The 20,918-nt window shown below is 47.0% G+C and overlaps 1 protein-coding gene across 3 annotated transcripts; it reads right to left on the bottom strand.

Moving 5' to 3' along the window:
- Positions 1-32: 32 nt before the first annotated feature.
- Positions 33-18,126, bottom strand: RMND5B (required for meiotic nuclear division 5 homolog B). 3 transcript variants are annotated; one of them, XM_082213268.1, is made up of 10 exons: positions 17,988-18,126; positions 17,406-17,574; positions 7,842-7,987; positions 6,183-6,317; positions 5,758-5,858; positions 5,181-5,347; positions 4,725-4,890; positions 4,545-4,647; positions 4,263-4,417; positions 33-1,625 (listed from the first exon to the last, which is right to left on the bottom strand). In XM_082213268.1, the coding sequence occupies exons 2-10, from the start codon at positions 17,542-17,544 to the stop codon at positions 1,562-1,564; spliced, it is 1,176 nt and encodes a 391-aa protein (XP_082069394.1). In that variant the 5' UTR covers positions 17,545-17,574; positions 17,988-18,126; the 3' UTR covers positions 33-1,561. The 3 variants fall into 3 exon arrangements, with proteins under 3 accessions (XP_082069394.1, XP_082069395.1, XP_082069396.1); XM_082213269.1 differs by lacking the exon at positions 17,988-18,126 and adding an exon at positions 17,718-17,899; XM_082213270.1 differs by lacking the exons at positions 17,406-17,574; positions 17,988-18,126 and adding an exon at positions 8,506-8,661.
- Between the last annotated feature and the right edge of the window lie 2,792 nt (positions 18,127-20,918).

Raw genomic sequence — 20,918 nt, 5'->3', positions numbered from 1 at the left:
TAAATATATCAACACCAAAAACCATACACAAGTTTGCTGAAAAGAAATTTATTTAGCTGTATTTCCATGCCATCCATCTCTATCCTGGGTTTAACAGTTCCTGGTGCCTCGGAGGAAGAAAAACTAAGAATACATGCAGTGTGAGAAAACCCTTTGATGTCAAAGGGTTTCTGTGGCATCAGAAAAGTATCTTTAAATGTCTCTCCAGGGTAGTGCAGATCTTCACATCCACTGTTATTCCAGATACTTCAAACTACTGCATTTTTTAAACAACAAAAATCTAAAGTGCAACTTGTAGGCCCCAACTCCTGCGCCTACAGCTTTAATCTATTTACCCTCACCGTTCTAATAAAAATGGGCACAGCTTTCAAAGCTAAGTTCAGACTTCAAGCAACACAGATTTAAACACTGCCAGTTGTTTTAATATTACTTTCGGATCTAGTTCCAAGGGAGTTCAAATCTCTAAATCAGATTCAAGATCCCTGTTAATTATCCATACCCCCATTCTCGCATATTACAGCTTTTTTAGGACCATTGCCTAAAATAGTTCACCTAGTCAGATTCTGATGTGTTTCTGTAACCTTAATGAGTACTTGCAAATGCTGTGAATTGTCAGCAAGAGGGGAAAGGATTACTTCAAATTTCTTGAATAAAATAGACTGTATACCTACTTTTAAGGATGTCTCAATGATAGTTACTATTCTACCAGCTTTCTCAACCTGCACAAAGTCATGGTACTCTCCATTTTCTACTCCTTCACAATGGATAAAGTAGCTTTGCTAGGCTTTCTAACACTCAAAAGCAGCAAGCTGCTATCATGTACCTGTCATAAAGTATGAATTTCTTTAATATAGTGCTGTCCCAGTTTTTCACTTGTGTTATTTTCATTAGGAAACAATACACCTTATTACTTATACCTTGTTTTTTGAAGAGCCACACTGTGTATTAGTACACAGAGGCCCCAAACTCCACCTTTGCTGATTCATATATTTTCACCATTGCATTTCCAACCTATTTTAAACTTTTCTTCAAAATAGCAGTAAGCCAAGTTTCTAGCATACTTCTCCCAACTTAAATTCCATCCTTCCCATTGTCAAAAGCACATACTGGACAGTGGGAAGAGAAAGGCAGCTCTAAGACTCCCCCCCCCCCCCTCAAACTGATGGATTGAAACAGAAAAAAGACCTAGATTTATCTTGAAGTGTTTTAAAAATAGCAACAGCTCCCTGTGTACTATTTGTGATACAAGCTGTATCTCAACAAGTAGAGCTATGCATGGGGAGAGTGTAAACCATCTTGCTAGGAAGGATCACTGCCAGTTAAAGCTCCCAGGAAGAATCCTAGGAAGCAGTATGTTGCGAGGAGTACAGAATAATGTGGCTTGGCTTACAGTAGACATAAGATTGCTCTCCTCTGGCCCAGTGAGCTACAGTCAGTTTCCAGAGTGTAGCAGCTAATACTGTTCACAGAAGAAGACCATTCCTGCCAGCATATGCCACCTTCCATCAAGCATTATCCCAATAGCCTATTATCAACAGAACATCTCCAAGGCATGCCATTATCAAAAGATTAGGCGTTTTCCATCAGCTGGGCTCTGCTCCATGGGACAATATGGACACTTCAGCCTGCACAAAGAAAGATCAGAATCAAAACAAGGCCTTAGAATTCTCATTGGCAAGTAGTCCTACCAGACCACTAAATCAGATAAGCAGGAAGCTGACCCAGACCCATACTTCCAGTAGACCACTAGCAAGTCCTGGTGTTTGGTCCACTACCTCACTCTTCTCTGCCCTGTTAACAAGTCTGATTTGGCCTTGGGCTTGCCAGTTACTAAGAAACTACAAGGAGAAGTGCTAAGGTCCCCCTTACTATAGCAACTGCAGTATGACCTAGTTACCCAGCAGAGGGCAGCAGACACAGTGAAACTAACATGTAGTCCAAAAAATAAAATGATAGTGAGAAACTGCTGTTTTTTTCGCTCTATAAGACGCACGCGACCATAAGATGCACCTAGTTTTTAGAGGAGGAAAACAAGAAACAAGAAAGCAGTGCAAAGCCTCTTGAACGAACATGCAGGAGCGATCCCGCTGCACTCAAGAGGCTTTGTGTGGCTATCTCCGAAGCCAGAACAGCAAGAGAGATCGGTGCGCACTGATCCCTCTTGCTCTTCTGGCTTCTGGGACAGCTGCGCAGCCTCTTCAGGGCAGCGGGATGAAGGCCAGCAATCCCTCTCACTGTTCTGGCTTCTGGAATAGCTGTGCAGCCTGCATTCGCTCCATAAGACGCACACACATTTCCCTACTTTTTTTTTTTTTTATAATCATATTTATTAAAATTTCCAATAATAACAGAATAGGAAAATAAGAAAGATAAAGGAAAGAAAGAAAAAGAGAAACTAACTTAGACCCTTCTTTTCATAACCTTCTTTCTGGGACTTCCTCCTTCCCCTCCCGATTGTATTCCCCTTTATCTAAGTTGGTTCCACAAGTTCTCATCCCCAATTAAACCTAATATATTATACTCATAAACCAATTTAAATTTACACCATCTTAGCATCACTCCTCGTCTTACAATAAAACAAAATTTTCCCCAAGATCCGCTCTCATTTCTTCCACGAGTTCCCCCTTTCTAAAAAAAAAGAAAAAACAGAAACGTAAAATATCAAAGTTATAAAGAATATAAGATAGAAAGTATAGAGAAATTCAAAAAGTTGGTTACAAAGCCTTTGGATTCTAAGGTTCCCCCTCCCTTCCCCGGTTTTGATTCCCCATGTCCATTTGTCTGTATGTTGTCGGCCTGGAGATCTTAAGTCCACAGCCAAATTTATCTCAGTCCATCCTGCTGTTTTCTTCGGATTTGATTGTCTTAATGATGTTTAACGTCGAAAATCCAATCTAATAGAGGCCTTTAATTTTCTTTAATCTTTTGTTGCTCCTCCCATTATTCTTTCCGTGTCGTATTCAGTCATCTACTCTTTTATTTCTTGGTTTCTCAGGTTTCTGTCTTGTTCAGCTGTCAAAACATTCTTGTTCCAAAATTTAACGTCTCTATAGAGGTTTGTTATTCAGGGACACAGACTTACGTCCAGTTCCTTTCTTGCTTCAATAGAAGATTCTATTGTGTTATAGTCACCTCTGTAGACAAAATAATATTTCAGTTCTGCAGCTTTCCCAGGAGATAAGACCTTTACACATCCCAGAGTAGTTTTCCACATGCGACACTTGTAATGTCCCGAATCCCCTCTAGAGGGATTACAATAACTTTGTATCCTCTAATCCAAAAGTCAATTTGTTGTTTCTTTTTCCCGACAGTTTATATCCATATTTATATCAAATTGTAACAAAATTAACCAGCAAAGAACTTGTAGCAAAGTCCTCTTTATAATTTCCAGTTTTGACAGCTCCTTTGACAGCTGTCAAAATCTCCATCTCTCTTCGCCAGGCTGTCCGAATCGCCCCGGTTCCCAGGGGGGGGGTTGCTTTTTCCTCACCCTCGACTCCTCTCCTCCAGCACAGTTCTTATAATTCACATCGTGGAGTTGGTAATTTTTATCATCAATAAGCTTCTGAATAGATCTTGGTTTCTCAGTCCTTGTTTTAGCATGTTTACAATCAGGGAGGGGACTGACTTCCTTTTTTGGATCCCCTCCCGCTCGTGCCAAATCCGGAAAAAATTTTCTTTTTTCCTCCTTTTAAACCCGGTTGCCCAATTACTCACGGGTTGTTGATCAATTGTCCGAATTTCCTTTGGAAGAAGCCAGCGCTCTCCGCCGAATGGCATGCGGCTGCGCCCGGCAGGGGAAGCGGAGGACTCAAAGCACCACGCTACTCCCCGGCGCCCGATCCGTAGCCTTTAAAAAGGCTCTTTCACAAGCCGGGAGAGCGATAACGGTGCCAGCCGAGTCACCATGTCCACGGGATCCGTTCCCGTGGTTTCTAAGGGTCCCCGCGTCGCCGGCGCGGTAGGACCCAGCCCCTGCCGAGCAGACTCCCTCCGGAGCTCGGAGGGAGTCCGCCATTCGGCGATGGCGCCAACCCGGAAGTCCCCCATTTCCCTACTTTTTAGGAGGGGGAAAATGTGTCTTATAGAGCAAAAAATACAGTACATGGAAATGAGACATGTGGGGAATCTAATCCTGTCGGGGTGACCACAGCACTTCACAGGCAGGAGACCCTGGATACTTCAAGTTTTCAGGCAAGAGTTCGTCATCCACAGCCTCCCAGAATTGAGGAAAGTAACAACAGTTTGTAAAAACCACTCACTTCCCTCCATTGATGAGCTTGTTAAGGGCATCTCGAGAAATAACATGCCCACAGATGAGCTTGATGGGTGGATTAGAATCAGTTGTCTGCTGGCGCAAAATGGGACACGCAAAGACCGAGTGGTACCAGCATTTCATCCCAAGCTCAATTTCAATCTGATAAAACAAGCAGAAAATAATTAGGCCCATGACCTGGTTGTTATTGTTAATTTTCTTCCACAAAAATATCCCCACCCTGCAGCTCTCTCATAGCACCCTACCCCTGAATGGGCCAGGCACTCACAGGCAGCTCATCTTTGTGGCTCCAGACACCCGTGCACTGTCTCTGCTCAATCACAGCCTTGATGTTCATCAGCACCGGCAGTGCTACACATCCTGCAGCAAAGCTGCCAAGAGAGAAGGAGGGAGGAGATAGCTCAGCACTGCTCAATCCACCGCCAGTCCCACCCATAACAAGCTTTACCTGACACTCAGAGGTGACTCCACTGAGAGACCTAATAGGGCACAGGCATCACGAGTGAATATCTCACAAATCTCAGTCCACTGACTCTCATCCAGAAGATGCCTATATGGAGAATTCTTAAGGCCCAAGCGCAGGTACACCAGGCTGCCCATCATCACCTGGATCTCTGCAGATGACAAATGCAGGAAGCAGCACTCAGGTAAACATACTTTTGCTAACGGGGCTGGCCTGTTATGGAACCAGTTATTGGGAAATGGTGATACCTATGACAATGACCAGACTGAGTCAACAACTCCCAAGACTTCCCCTACTAAAAAGGGAAACTCCAAACACTTTGAAGCAACAAAATAGGAGCCCATTTTATTGGGTGCGGCAAGGCCCAGAGAAAGAGCCTAAAGGCAAGAAAGCTCCTCCCAAGGAGCAAGTAGCAGAGTAGGCTTCTGGAAACAGCCTCACCTTGCTGATGCAGGTGAGCAAAGGGCTGGAAATGGCGTGCGTAGTTCAGGGCCTCTAGCTCCTTGCCTGGACCGCCAGCAAGGAGCCTGATGAAGTGGAGTCGATGCAGCCGGAACTCCAGATTGCTGTTCATTTCTGCCAGCTGCTGTCGGTGAAAGACTGCCCAACTGAGCAAGAGACAACACTGCTCAATGCCATCATCTACATAGAAAGCTGCCCTTAAAGTGGGTGCAACTCCAATCCAAGCTAATATTTGTGGACGACCTGGTCTGAGGCAGGTTGAAGCAGCATTTTCTCAGCATGTAGTGAGCTCACAAGTTCAGGTATCTTATTACAGGAATACCCTGGCCTTGTGTAGAAGATGAGTGAAAACAAAACAAACAGACCTTCTTGGTGCTTGTTGGAAGAGAAAAGATGGCAGACCCACAGAGTGGATAGGCTCACTGATAATGAGGAGTGTGGTTCCCCCAATGGCCCTTGCCATAGGCTCTACTTCAAAATCATCGTGTTAGGACTCCGTTTCCTCCCCCACAGTACTTCCTAAGAGGGGAAACAGAATATAGCTCATCATTCTTACCTCAGAGCAGGCTCCAGATCCTGTTTGTGCAGAGCTTCCAATATGCTGTTAAGTTCCAGGAATGGCTTTTTAAAGTCTACATCCACATTCACAGTGGATTCCTGTGGAAGGGCAAGCCAAATTAGAACAAGGCTCAAGGCAAGGTAAATATTCCCAGAGGGAGGCTGTCAAGTACATATCCATCCTCTGCAGGTTGGATAGAACAGGCAGCAGAATAGGCAGCTGCTTGTACTTTGCAGTGGAACTGGCTGGGAGGTTCAAGCTTCTGATCCTCCTGCATATGCAAGCAGTAAACAGAGACCTTTCCTGGCACATCTCAATGGCCAATACCAAGCAGCGCCGTGGCACAATGTAGAGATACAACTATCGGTTCCCATACACCATGCAAATAACATTTGCACTTCCATCTCCTCAAACCCCTGTACCTGACACAGTTCCTCTGCCACTCCCAGCATCCCTTGTTGATAGAGGTGCTCTATGATGGCCAACACCAGGATCTGCTTCTCTTGAGACTCCCAGACCATAGCAGGAACAATGCCACACAAATCAGCATCAAAATGCTGGAACAGAACAAGGAGTCAGTCATTCACTAAAGAAAGCCCCATAACAAGTAGTATTCCAGATCCTAGAACAATAAGTGGCTTTCCATCAGCATTGAGTACAATACTAGCTGTCATCCCATATCACTATGAATTTGGCAGTATCTACAGACAGCTAGAGAAGTATACTGAAGTTTTGGACATAGTAGTGGCAGCCATATTGCACCCCATGCAAGTCTTTTTTCAAATTCAGGGGCATTCTTGTCAGTAACTTGTTTCCAGTAATTTAAACAGTCTGAGAGAAAAGACGACTGGCAAGCAACAGAGCTAAGGAACCTCAGAGCAAGGAATTGGATAGATAGAAAGGCTTGTTGTGTGCTGGAGAAATGTGGATGCTCTTGATGTAACAGCAAAAGGAAAGCACATGGGTTAAGTCTTCTTCTCCATAGATACTGATGGGGAGGGACCCTAGGCCCAATCCTCAGTTGAGGCAGGAGAACTTCCTTCAATTTCTTAAATGACAACAGCTGATTTACTGGTTTCAACTCCAAACACTTATTCATGATCTGGGCTTCCCACAGTGCTTGCCACTAGTTCTCCAGCTTTGAATTTAAAAAGGGGGTGTAGTCATTTGATGGAACTTGTGCATGCTGGAAAGCAAAGTGGGTTGCCATCCTGGCAACTGCAGAGAGATCACATTATCATGGCATGAACAGAGTTTGCAATGGTTTCTAGTCATGTTCACTATCAAGGCTTAAATAATATCCCTCTCCTTGGCAATAGTCAAGGAAATTCTCACAAGATTCAACTCTGATTCTTCTGCTTAATGCCCCCCATGCTTTTACTCCTAGCCCCGCAAAACCAAAACTAATCCCATTTAAACCATGTCTGTGAAGAAAAAGAAAAAACAGGAGCCACCCTTGTTTAGCCAATACAAAGCACACCTGTGTTTACTAGAAATACTGAACTCTGGACAATCTAATACAGTGGAACCTTGGAATGCGAACGTGATCCATGCGGGAGGCATGTTCGCAACCTGCAGTGTTCACAACCCGCAGCACCGCGTCTGTGCACGCGTGTGACATGATTTGGCACTTCTGCGCATGCGCAAAGCATGATTTAGCGCTTCTGTGCATGCGTGAGCGCCAAAACCCGGAAGTAATCCATTCCAGTACTTCCGGGTTCAGCATGTCTGTAACCCGAAAATGTGCAACCCACAGCGTTGGCAACCTGAGGTATGACTGTTTTCTTTTATGCAGAATTCTAGGTTTCAGTGTTAACACAGAGGAAAGACACTAGTTCTGCAGGTTGGAAAAACAGGGAGACATTTGTGGGCCTGGGTAAAATCAGGCAGTGTGGATGTAGTCAAAGCACAATACAGGAGAGAAGATGCACACGGCACTAATCCATTAAAGACCCATGTTTCAATAATGAGCTCTATATAGGGTGATGGAGCACATGCAAGAAAAACATTTGCTCTCAAAACTCATCAAGTTTTCAGTTTTAAATGCTTGGGTTCCCACCTTGCTCCTGAAACCTACTCACCCTATCGATTGCTTTGCCCACACGAGAGATACTGCTGTGAATGTCTTTGTGGTCTGAAGCTAGGTTCTGCACTGTGTCTTTGATCTTCTTACAGCATTGGGACATAACCAGGGAGAGAGTAGCAGACAGTGGCGTTCGTTGCAAGGCTGCAGGAGAAGCAGCAATTATATATTAGTGTAGGTGCCAGTTCAAGAGTATACAGGTAACTCATATCTTACACTTATTTTACTTACACAATGGCAGCTGTGTGCAGGGGGGTATTAAAAAAGTAGTATAAACAGCAACAATTGGGAAACACTTGCCTGCGAGCGCTCCAATTGGAGAACAGCCTTTACCAAAGGTGTCATGGGCTTTGAAGACACTCAAACTCCAGATGCAAGGGAGAAATGTGCTAAGAGGAAGGCATGCTTGGCAAATCCACACCGTGATCAACTCCCACCCGGAATCCAATGTCCCCACTGTAGAAGGACATGTGGAGCCAGCATTGGCCTCCACAGTCACTTATGGACTCATTGTTAAAACCGTGTTTATGGAAGACAATCTTACTCAGCTACGAGTGATCGCTAAGGAAGAAGAATTATTAAATACATGGAGAGCAGGGGAAACCCACTCTCCATTTATTTATTCTCCACCCACCCGCACAAGGCTGTGATTACCGACTTACCTGGCTTTGGGAAGGCAGTGCTAGGGCTCTGGCAACATCCTGGAGCCCTCACACCCAAAGATGACCAGTTCCCGGTTTTGCACATTTTTGCATTTACATGTGGACTCCCAGAACTGAACCATCATGTAAGATGCAAATTACCTGTAGTCTACAGAGCAACACTTCCTTATTCATAGAATCATAGAATCATAGAGTTGGAAGAGACCACAAGGGCCATCGAGTCCAACCCCCTGCCAAGCAGGAAACACCATCAGAGCACTCCTGACATATGGTTATCAAGCCCCTGCTTAAAGACCTCCAAAGAAGGAGAATGCACCACACTCCTTGGCAGCAAATTCCACTGTCGAACAGCTCTTACCGTCAGGAAGTTCTTCCTAATGTTTAGGTGGAATCTTCTTTCTTGTAGTTTGGATCCATTGCTCTGGAGCAGCAGAAAACAACCTTTCTCCCTCCTCTATATGACATCCTTTTATATATTTGAACATGGCTATCATATCACCCCTTAACCTCCTCTTCTCCAGGCTAAACATGCCCAGCTCCCTTAGCCGTTCCTCATAAGGCATCGTTTCCAGGCCTTTGACCATTTTGGTTGCCCTCCTCTGGACACGTTCCAGTTTGTCAGTGTCCTTCTTGAACTGTGGTGCCCAGAACTGGACACAGTACTCCAGGTGAGGTCTGACCAGAGCAGAATACAGTGGCACTATTACTTCCCTTGATCTAGATGCTATGCTCCTATTGATGCAGCCCAGAATTGCATTGGCTTTTTTAGCTGCCACGTCACACTGTTGGCTCGTCAAGTTTGTGGTCAACCAAGACTCCTAGATCCTTTTCACATGTACTGCTCTCAAGCCAGGTGTCACCCATCTTGTATTTGTGCCTCTCGTTTTTTTTTGCCCAAGTGCAATACTTTACATTTCTCCCTGTTAAAGTTCATCTTGTTTGTTTTGGCCCAGTTCTCTAATCTGTCAAGGTCGTTTTGAAGTGTGATCCTGTCCTCTGGGGTGTTAGCCACCCCTCCCAGTTTGGTGTCATCTGCAAATTTGATCAGGATACCCTTGAGTCCATCATCCAAGTCGTTGATAAAGATGTTGAATAAGACCGGGCCCAAGACAGAACCCTGTGGCACCCCACTAGTCACTCTTCTCCAGGATGAAGAGGAACCATTGATGAGCACCCTTTGGGTTCGGTCAGTCAGCCAGTTACAAATCCACTGAGTGGTAGCATAGTCAAGACCGCATTTTACCAGCTTCTTTACAAGAATATCATGGGGCAACTTGTCAAATGCCTTGCTGAAATCAAGGTAGGCTACTTCCACTGCGTTCCCTTCATCTACCAGGCTTGTAATTCTGTCAAAAAACGAGATCAGGTTAGTCTGACATGACTTATTTTTCAGAAATCCATGCTGACTATTGGTGATCACAGCATTCCTTTCTAGGTGCTCACAGACTGTTTGCTTAATGATCTGCTCCACAATCTTCCCTGGTATTGATGTCAGACTGACTGGGCGATAATTATTTGGGTCCTCTCTTTTCCCCTTTTTGAAAATAGGGACAACATTTGCCCTCCTCCAGTCTGCCGGGACTTCGCCTGTTCTCCAGGAATTCTCAAAGATGACTGCCAGTAGTTCTGAGATCACATCTGCCAGTTCTTTTAATACTCTTGGATGCAGTTCATCTGGCCCTGGAGACTTGAATACATCTAAACTAGCCAAGTATTCTTGTACTATCTCCTTAGTTATTCTGGGCTGTGTTTCTCTGCTGAATCATTTGCTCCAAATTCTTCAGGTCGGGCATTGTTTTCTTTATCGGAGAAGACTGAGGCAAAGAAGGCATTGAGGAGTTCAGCCCTTTCTGTGTCCCCTGTTTGCATTTCACCATCTTCTCCTCTGAGTGACCCACTGTTTCTTTGTTCTTCCTTTTGCTACGGACATACCCATAAAAGCCTTTTTTGTTGCTTTTAACCTCTCTAGCAAGCCTGAGTTCATTCTGTGCTTTAGCTTTTCTGACTTTGTGTCTACATGTGCTGGCTATTTCTTTGAATTCCTCTTTGGTGGTTTCCCCCCTTTTCCATTTTTTGTACACATCCTTTTTTAATCTTAACTCAGTTAAAAGTTCTTTAGATAGCCACCCTGGCTTCTTTAGGCACCTTCCATGTTTCCGTCTCATTGGTATTGCCTGAAGTTGTGCTTTTACTATCTCCCTCTTAACAAACTCCCAGCCATCATGAACTCCCTTTCCTTTTAGTATTACTGTCCATGGGATCTCACCCAGCACTTCCCTAAGTTTTATGAAGTCGGCTTTCTTAAAGTCAAGAAATTGAGTCCTAGTATGCTTGGCTGCTCCTTTCCGCTGTATAGTAAACTTCAGAAGAGCATGATCACTCGCGCCTAATGATCCTTCCACTTCTACCCCACTAACCAGGTCATCAACATTGGTTAGGACCAGATCTAAAATGGCTGTTCCTCTTGTTGCTTCACCCACTTTCTGGACAATGAAGTTGTCTGCAAGGCCAGTGAGGAATCTGTTTGACCTTATGCTCTTGGCTGAGTTTGACATCCAACAAATATCCGGGTAATTGAAGTCCCCCATTACTACTTGCTTACAAATCTGATCTGGAACAGGTAGGAATTAACAGAAGCCAACGGTCCCCCCCCCCCCCCCAGATCTTAGTCTTGGGAGAAATTTATGCTCACCAGTAAGAGAATGAACAGATTATGGGGCTATGGGTGGGTGGGATCCTAATTTTATCTATTTATTATTACATCTATCCCACTTTTCTTCCAAGGAACTCAAGGTGACATATGTAATTCTCCCTCTTTCCTTTTTATCCTCAAAACAACCGTATGAGGTAGGATAAGCTGAGAGATAGTGACCAGCTCAAGGTCATCCGATGAGCTTTCATGGTCACATAGGGATTTATATACTGGTCTCCCAAGTCCTAGTCCAGCACTCTAACCATGACACCACACTGGCTTTCCCCACTGCTTCTAGAGCAGGAACACTCAAAACCAATTCTAGGAATCTTGCTGCTTTCAAATACTGTAGATGATATATAAATTATGGTATAATATGCTCCAAGAAAACAGGAAAACGTTCTATAAAAGCAAAACACACATTCAACCTTTTCACTAATCTATTAGTAACATAAACAATAGCTTTCATTGGTTAACACAATCTTTGCTGTGCCAATTTATCATCATTAGTCCTAAGAGAAAACCTTGGTTCTGAGTCCTAAACAAACAACTTTATTGATAAATTCTGGTTCAGCAAACTCATGCCAAAATTTACCTTTTGTCAGAGATTTCCTTGAAGTTTCAATGTACTGATAGTCTCCCAGAGACACTGTTCCAGCAAACAAAGAGGTAGAGGTTGAGGTTGTAAACATCAACTTCCCTACCAAGATGGATCACAATCTATCAGTACTGTCATTCCTGAAGATATTTCAGTACATCCTCCTCCACAGTTACTTCATATTTGTGGGAAATTTGTATCTTCAGGTCAATAGCACTACCACTGATACCTGAACAACTCTACATTATGCCAACGTATACAATATTTATGGCTGTCTTCGATCAACCATTCTTTGGCTTCTGTTTCAAAAGTTTCGAGGACTTCAAACGGTACAGTGATACCTTGGTTTACGAACAGTCCTGTTTACAAACGACACGGTTTACAAACTCCACAAAACCGGAAGTGGTGTTCTGGTTTGCGAACTTTACCTCAGTCTACAAATGGAAGCCGAACGTTGGAAAGGCACCGGCAGCAAGAGGCCTCATTAGGGAAAGTGTGCCTTGGTTGAAGAATGTATTTGGTTTAAGAACAGACTTCAGGATCGGATTAAGCTTGTAAACCGAGGTACGACTGTAACCTGTTCCACGACTGGTCCAGACTCAGGCTGATGGCAGGGTAAGAAGTTAGAAATGTGTGGGCCTCATAAGGACTGTGTGCTGCTTGCGGCCTGCTGCCCAGGAAGACTCCCTGAGTGAGTGCTTGAGGGCCCTGCTCTTGCCACTTACCATCTGGCCTGGGGCGGGGCCTGGGGCCTCATAAGGACTGTGTGCTGCTTGCGGCCTGCTGCCCAGGAAGGCTCCCTGAGTGAGTGCTTGAGGGCCCTGCTCCTCCCTGCCACTTACCACCTGGCCCAGGGCGGGGCCTGACAGGCCTCACTAGGACAGTTGTTACTGCCGGAGAGGCACAGAGTGTTTTTAAAATGTTTTATAAAAAATTTTTTCTGGATTTTTTGTATGTGGGGGGTGGGGGTGGGATTGATGTTTGGTTGGGCTTGGGGAATTATTATTTTTTTATTTTGATGTTTTTGTAATTTTTATATTTTTTGTTTGTATTGTTGTATTGGTTTTGTTTGTTTGTTTAAGGTGTTATTTTGTTTTTAGGGGGAGGGGTCAGGGCTGCCGGGGAGTGGGCCCCAGCCCACAAAATGGCTGGGGCATGTTCCACAGGGGGGGATGCACTGGGACAACCGATCTCAGTGATCACGGGTAGGAGGAGGAGTTACGCTAAGACCAGACCATGTCATTACAGAGGAGGCAGGTTTAGTCGTTGTCTGAGGACTATCCCTGCCTCCGGGTCTGGTCCTGTCCGGACGGATACTAGAATCAGCAAGGGATACCCACATAGCCTGAAGGTGCTGCTGTGCAATGCCAGGTCAATGATTCAGAAGACCACTGCCATCCATGACTTGATCATGGATGGAGGATTTGACCTGGCATGTGTAACAGAGACTTGGTTGGATGAAGCAGATGGGCCTGTTCTTGCCGCTGCTTGTCCACCAGGTTTCTCTTACGCACAGCAACCCAGGTCATGTGGGCGGGGAGGGGGGGTTGCAGTGATTTTTAGGAAGTCATTAGTTTGCACCAGGCGTCCTATTGGGAAGACCCAGTTTTCTGAGTGCATGTTCTGGAAGTTGGGCAATAGGGGCAGTACAGGATTCCTTTTGGTGTACCGACCTCCCCGCTGCGCCAAGGATTCCCTGCCCGAGCTGCTTCAGGTCGTGGCGGATGTTCTCCTGGAGACACCTAGCTTGGTCGTCCTAGGGGATTTTAACATCCATGCCGACACGACCTTACAAGGGGCCGCTCGGGACTTCGTGGAAAGCATGGCCTCCATGGGGCTGTCCCTGAATAAGTCTGGCCCAACCCATAGCCGTGGACATGCCTTGGACCTGGTGTTTACCTCTATGGATGTTGGTGATCTGACACTAAGTAAAAGCGAAACGAAAGAAGTGCCATGGTCAGATCACTTCCTGGTGCAACTGGACTTCTCTGCGACCCATCCCCTCGGCAGGGAGGTGGGACCAATTCGGATGGTCCGCCCCCGCCACTTAATGGATCCAAATGGTTTCCAGAGAGTGGTAGGGGATGCTTTATCCCATGTTGATGGCCTTTCAGCTGATTCCCTGGTGGCCCGCTGGAATGTGGAGTTAACCAGGGCTATTGACTGTTTGGCTCCGAAGCGCCCTCTCCGATTGCATGGAGCCCGGACAGCCCCGTGGTTTTCCACGGATCTGAGGGCAATGAAACAATCGTTGAGACGGCTAGAGCGCCGGTGGCGGAGAACTCATTCCGAATCTGACCGGACACAGGTTAGAGCTCAACGTCGAGCCTACCAAGTGGCGATAGCAACGGCGAAGAAGAATTTCTTCACCGCCTCTATTGCATCTGCAGAAAACAGCAGCAGGAGACTTTTTCAGGTGGTTCACAATTTAGCGGAACCACCTGCAACATCGGGGCCCAGTACGGGCCACATGTTCTCCTGCAATGATTTTGCAAAGTTTTTTGCAGATAAAACCGCTCAGATTCGGGAAGAAGTAGACTCCACCGTGGGAGCAGGGCCGGGGCGGGAGAGTGCAAGAGTTCTGTCTGGTCAAGTTGAGTGGGATCAATTCCAATCTGTTGCCTCCGAGGATGTGGACAGGCTGCTTGGACGAGTGAAACCAACCACCTGTCTCCTGGATCCTTGCCCATCCTGGCTAATAAAAGCAAGCCGGGAAGGGCTGGGCGATGGGCTTCGTGGGGTGGTGAATGCTTCCCTCCGTGAGGGGGCCTTCCCAGACCCGCTGAAAGAGGCGGTTATTAAACCGCTTCTTAAAAAACCATCTCTAGATGCGGCCACGATGGCCAACTATCGCCCAGTCTCAAATCTTCCATTCCTGGGCAAGGTGATTGAGCGAGCGGTTGCCGAACAACTCCAGGCACGCCTGGAAGAAGCGGACCATTTGGATCCCTTCCAGTCGGGATTCAGGCCTCATCATGGGACTGAAACTGCCTTGGTCGCACTGGTTGATGATCTCCGGCGGGCTAGGGACAAAGGTGAGAGCTGTTTCCTAGTTCTGCTGGATCTCTCAGCGGCGTTCGATACCATCGACCATAGCATCCTTCTGGACTGTCTTGAGGGGCTGGGAGCTGGGGGCACTGTTATACAGTGGTTCCGCTCCTTCCTCCTGGGCCGTGTTCAGAAAGTGGTGGTGGGGGATGAGTGTTCAGACCCCTGGGCTCTCACTTGTGGGGTGCCTCAGGGTTCTGTCCTCTCCCCCATGCTTTTCAACATCTACATGCGGCCGCTGGGAGAGATCATCAGGAGGTTTGGGCTGGGTGTTCATCAGTATGCGGATGATACCCAGCTCTACCTCTCTTTTAAATCAGAACCAGTGAAGGCGGTGAAGGTCCTGTGTGAGTGTCTGGAGGCGGTTGGAGGATGGATGGCGGCTAACAGATTGAGGTTGAATCCTGACAAGACAGAAGTACTGTTCTTGGGGGACAGAAGGCGGGCAGGTGTGGAGGATTCCCTGGTCCTGAATGGGGTAACTGTGCCCCTGAAGGACCAGGTGCGCAGCCTGGGAGTCATTTTGGACTCACAGCTGTCCATGGAGGCACAGGTCAAATCTGTGTCCAGGGCAGCTGTTTACCAGCTCCATCTGGTACGTAGGCTGAGACCCTATCTGCCTGCGGACTGTCTCGCGAGAGTGGTGCATGCTCTGGTTATCTCCCGCTTGGACTACTGCAATGCACTCTACGTGGGGCTACCTTTGAAGGTGACTCGGAAACTACAACTAATCCAGAATGCGGCAGCTAGACTGGTGACTGGGAGCGGCCGCCGAGACCATATAACACCGGTCTTGAAAGACCTGCATTGGCTCCCAGTACGTTTCCGAGCACAATTCAAAGTGTTGGTGCTGACCTTTAAAGCCCTAAACGGCCTCGGTCCAGTATACCTGAAGGAGCGTCTCCACCCCCATCATTCTGCCCGGACGCTGAGGTCCAGCGCCGAGGGCCTTCTGGCGGTTCCCTCATTGCGAGAAGCAAAGCTACAGGGAACCAGGCAGAGGGCCTTCTCGGTAGTGGCGCCCGCCCTGTGGAACACCCTTCCAGCAGATGTCAAGGCGATAAACAACTACCTGACATTCAGGAGACATCTTAAGGCAGCCCTGTTCAGGGAAGTTTTTAACGTGTGATATTTTATTGTATTTTTGGTTTTTATGGAAGCCGCCCAGAGTGGCTGGGGAGGCCCAGCCAGATGGGCGGGGTATAAATAATAAATTATTATTATTATTATTATTATTAACTGTGTAGCTACAGAATGGACAATACAAGTCCTATCTTAACCCAGAAACCTACTGACCACTTCCTTTAGGAAGCACACAAGCCAGCGGCGTAGCGTGAGTTGTCAGCACCCGGGGCAACGCAAGTAATTTGCGCCCCCCCTAACCCCTAACCTGCGAGTTGCCGCTGGCGCTGCTGCCCAAACGACGCCGCTTGCCCGGAGGAGGAGGGGGGCAGAGAGGCGAGGAAAATGCAACGGCCCAGCAGCTGCAGCAGCACCGGCGGAGGCAGGGCTGTGAGGAGGGGCTGCCTGGCGCGTCCTCCGCGGTGAGCACTGAGAACCGCTGCCTGCCGGGCGCCTTCAGCCGGGCGCCGCGAGACATGCGGCTCTGCTACAGCCTGCGCCCGAGGCTCTTCGGCGACTCCGGAGGCAGCGAGCGCGCCCCCCCAGAAGTTGCGCCCGGTGCGGCCGGCACCCCTGGCACCCCCCACGCTACGCCACTGACACAAGCTTCCAGCTACCACAAGGAGCACACCACACACTCCACTGTTGGTAACTCAAGCTTACAATGCAACCAGATTTGTTCCGGTTCCTTGGACAGGGACTCACAACTAATTCAGTTGTAAAATGACTGAAGCAAATGATGCACCCTGTAGCTACATTTCATTGCCTTTGGGGCTCCAGGAATTACAAATTCCCCCACCCACCCACCCACATTATATATCTGCCAGCTGAGGATAACACTTCACACATTTGATGCATCTAAAAAGAAAAGGAGCAGCCCTGCCACAATATCAAGTTAGCCTACCTTACACGACAGGGTTGTTGTTTTTACCCCCATAGTGTCCACATAAAGCTAGCCACTCTTAAACCCAAACTGGGCAATCTTGGGCCAGCCACTCCCCTTCAGTTTTGGGACTGCAACTCCCATCATCCCTAGCTAACAGGACCAGTGGTCGGGGATGATGGGAATTGTAGTCTCAAAACTACAATTGTTTCCTGCTTGGCAGGGGGTTGGACTCGATGGCCCTTGTGGTCTCTTCCAACTCTATGATTCTATGATTCTATGATTCAGCCTAAGCTGTACCTCACAGGGTTGTCGTTGTGAAGGACAAAACAGGTCACTCTCTCTTGGAAGAACGGGATATAAATGTAATAAATAATGTGGGTGGGTCATTCTGTGCTCGGTGGGGCTTATATTTTCGAACTAATGAGGAGTACACTCGAGAAGCCGCCAGCTGTCGCCGCTCCCGACGCCGCCCTCAACCCTCCCGTCCTTCCTTCCTCGCTCCCTCAGAGGAAGGAGCAGACTGGCCACCGCCAGACGGAGGCCCCCGCGCGTACCTGCAGCGCCCAGCTCCTCCCTCAGTTGACTGACGTAGCGTAGCAGCTCCTCCAGACCTCGCTCGCAGTGCTGGCCGTAGCACAGGAACTTCTGCAGCACTTTGTCCAGCTCCCTCTCCACGCAGGCGCACCGTTCCATCGCCCCGGCCTTGCCTCTGCCGCGCGCGCCCTGGAGGAGGCGGGACAAGAGCGCCCAATCAGTCACTGGCCCGGCGCGGCCATAAAGACCCGAGGCAAAGGGGAAGGTGTCAGGGAGGAACAGAAAGGAAAACCCCCCACCCACCCCGGCCTCCCTAACCGCTTGGTACTAGCCTAGAAAGGTACTGTGGCAGCCCCTTATGGGCTGGGAGTGTGTATTTCACGGCCCGGAGCGTTCAAACTGGGAAGGTGAGGGACACCATAGGCTTTAACTCGACTCAGACACACTCTGGGCGAGACTAGACCACCGTACTGTGGAGGTGGAGAACACACGCACACCCCTTATATTACAGTGGCACATTCCTTTACTGGTCGGTGTGAGCACTGGACGGAACCATTTCCAGGGACAGCCGGGGTGGGGAAGGGGAAAAAAGAACAGCTAACCTGAGGGTCGCGGAATGAGACGTCAATCTTCTCTGGACCGGAACAACAGAAGAATAATTGCGTATCAAGCCGCCTCCTTCCCTGGTGCGGTCCTATATAGGCATAACTGCTAAAGTTCTCTAATGATGGATCAAACCATCCTCATTTTCGGATAGGGTGTGCCTGGAATGAACCATCAACGGGCAACAGCTGGGTGGAACGGACCATTCTTGGCTCGGATGACGTGCAGTGCAGGACTGGAGTGAACCATTTTTAGAGCTAATCAGAACTCACTTTTAGTTTGAAAGCCCAACGAAGTGTTTCTGCAGTGACAGATCAGGCAGAGACTTGTCAGTTTGTGAAAAGTAGCTCATTATCTAAAAAGGTACCTATTAAGAACAACCAATCCTAGCAGTTTTAGTGCTCCAACTGGTGACACAACCCTGGCATGTTTTACTATGGCTTTTCTGAAGCATTTCTGTTAATTCTTCAGCTCAAGGTGTCAGAGGTGGTACCAACCTTTAATATTTGCTCAAGGAGCATGTCTACGTAAATATTCATCTTGATTGCTGTAGTGAATTCTGCATGGGGCTGCCCTTGAAACTTCACCCAATACAAAATGCAGGTAGCCTGTTGGTTTATCTAGAGCCATATAAGCCCAATTCTGGGAGAGCTCTGGTGGCATCCAGTTACACCTCCAACTTAAATTCAGTGTATTGGTTTTTACCTTTACTGTGCAACCCTATAAACATCTACTCAGTAGTAAGTCCCATTGCGTTAAACAGGACTTCCATTGGGGCAAGAAGGGAAAATAAGAAGTATCCCTGCTTTCCATTACCAATGGTACATTCATTTATTGGTGGCTTATATGAAGGCTTAACAACTCATTTACTATATATTTATTCTTCTAGAGGCAAATCAGCAGTGGTCCCTTACTTTTTGGAAAACACTAGACTGCAGTCCGTTCAACTTTTATGAAATGCACATGGTATCTCATTGCTCTTCTAAGGTTTTCAGCTGGGGCATTACATTGAAAACAATGGGCAACATGTGCCAGACATTTTATTTTCCTTATGTGTGCATTTCTTTTTCAATCACACCTTGATTAAAATTTTATAAAACAGCTAAACACCCAGCTCATGCACAGCAATTTGGCCATCGCTTATGCAGATGAATTGTGCTATGTTTCCACAATGCTAGTACAGTAGACTTGCAGTGGAGCATCAGTACCTGTTTGGGTGCCTCAGTGTTGACAAAGGTGAATCCACAGGCAGTCCTCTTTATAGACAGAAGCTACAGCAGCTGAAAAACAGGAGCTAGTCTACAGAAAACCTCTGACCTTGGCTTGTGACAAAAATGTAGTGTCCACATCTTTGCTGGATATAAACCACAAAAGTGGGAAAGGATTGTTGAGCAATGTTCACCTACAGGTCCAGGAAATGAAATAGAACTGAGGAACAACCCCACCACTGAAAAACACCAAAGTGAACAGTACATGTTTGTGAGGCTGTCTTATGTCCAGCTGTAGTGGGAAGAAATGTAAAGTGGAGTGACACGCTTGTCTCCACAGTAGGAAAAGCTGTAGAGACCAGGTTTCTGGGCTGGGGGCCAAGAAGGAAACACTGCTGTCATAGACCTTTGGAGGAAACACATGCCAAATGCAGGATGGCTGGAGGGGCCAGGACGTCTGAGCTTTCCAAGTGTTTTTGGATTGGAGCTGTAGCACCGCAGATTTCTTTGTATCAGTGGCACCTGCCCGGGCCCCATCGCCTTCCAGGGAATGAATCAGTCCTGTGGAATTCAGGAAACTGGTTTGTCCAGCAGCTCTAGAAGGCAAGCACTACTGCTCCTTGTGACGCCTCAACTCTTCCCTGTGGCATCTGAGCTAGCAGCTTGGTTTCTGGCTTTGCTGCCAAGTTTTGGTGCCGCCCTCTCCTGGGTTGCTCCTCAACTCTGCACAGCTCTAATTGATGGGTGGAAACCTGCTTTGGGGATTTTGGATGAGGCGCCAACAGAGCACTGGACTGGTGTGGGCACAGTGAAACAAACAAGGGATTTCAACAGCCGGCTGTCCGACAAGAAAAACAAGCCAAGCCTTTGCAGTTTCCTGGGACCAGGGAAGTCCAATTTAACTGGAATTGTAGGAAGCATGTTCCCAACCAGGCCTAGTATTTTTATGCAGCCTGGTGTTCTTATGCAATCTATTTTGCAATTTCTTCATTAATTTCCATTCCACCATTCACTAACCCAGGCCTTTGGCTTGTGGCTTGGACATGAGCCAAGTACACATCATAGGTATCCAATAAATACATTAGATTTCTAGAGGTGGTGGGGCCACAGTGAAGCTCAGCCAGTTTTCCAGGCTAATAAATTAAATTGCTGAGCTGCTTCAGTTGCAGTATAATTTAGAGAATTTTTTGCAGGGAAGGAAGCTGTGTTATATAAGACTGGATATCCCACACCCAGCACAATATTTGGTCATCAGATCTGTCAAATCCTCTACCAGCCAGCAGATAATTATTTTGTTTTCTGCTCTTGCTAGTTACGTTGTACATTTCCTGAATTCAAATGGCTTGGGCATGCCAAACTCTCTGTGCTCACCTCACAGTTTTCTTACCAGTTGGGTGAGCAAATGCTGTTCTAAAGCAGGAAGAGAAGCTGCAGGATGCTAGAAACCACAATCAATCCTTTCTCCATCATCTCAGATTGCAGTCCAGATAAAGGATTATACTGACTTTCCACCCTTGAATTCAGAAAAATGCTTCAAGAAGATTCCCTTTTATCACCACCCCCTACCCACACACCCACCTCCCTACCGAAGAAACAGAGGCAAGAGAGTCATCTCCATTCTTGTCTTATGCATGGCCCCATTTCTTCTTGCTGCTCTATTTGGCCTAGGTAAGACTGCAAGAACTGGTTGTAGAGCAACGTAAGCATGTGTATTGAATGTTC

Source organism: Podarcis vaucheri (assembly GCF_965113315.1).
Source record: "Podarcis vaucheri genome assembly, chromosome: 2".
NCBI lineage: Eukaryota > Metazoa > Chordata > Lepidosauria > Squamata > Lacertidae > Podarcis > Podarcis vaucheri.
The sequence above is the reverse complement of the archived record's forward strand: the minus strand, read 5'-3'. Positions and strand labels throughout refer to the sequence as shown.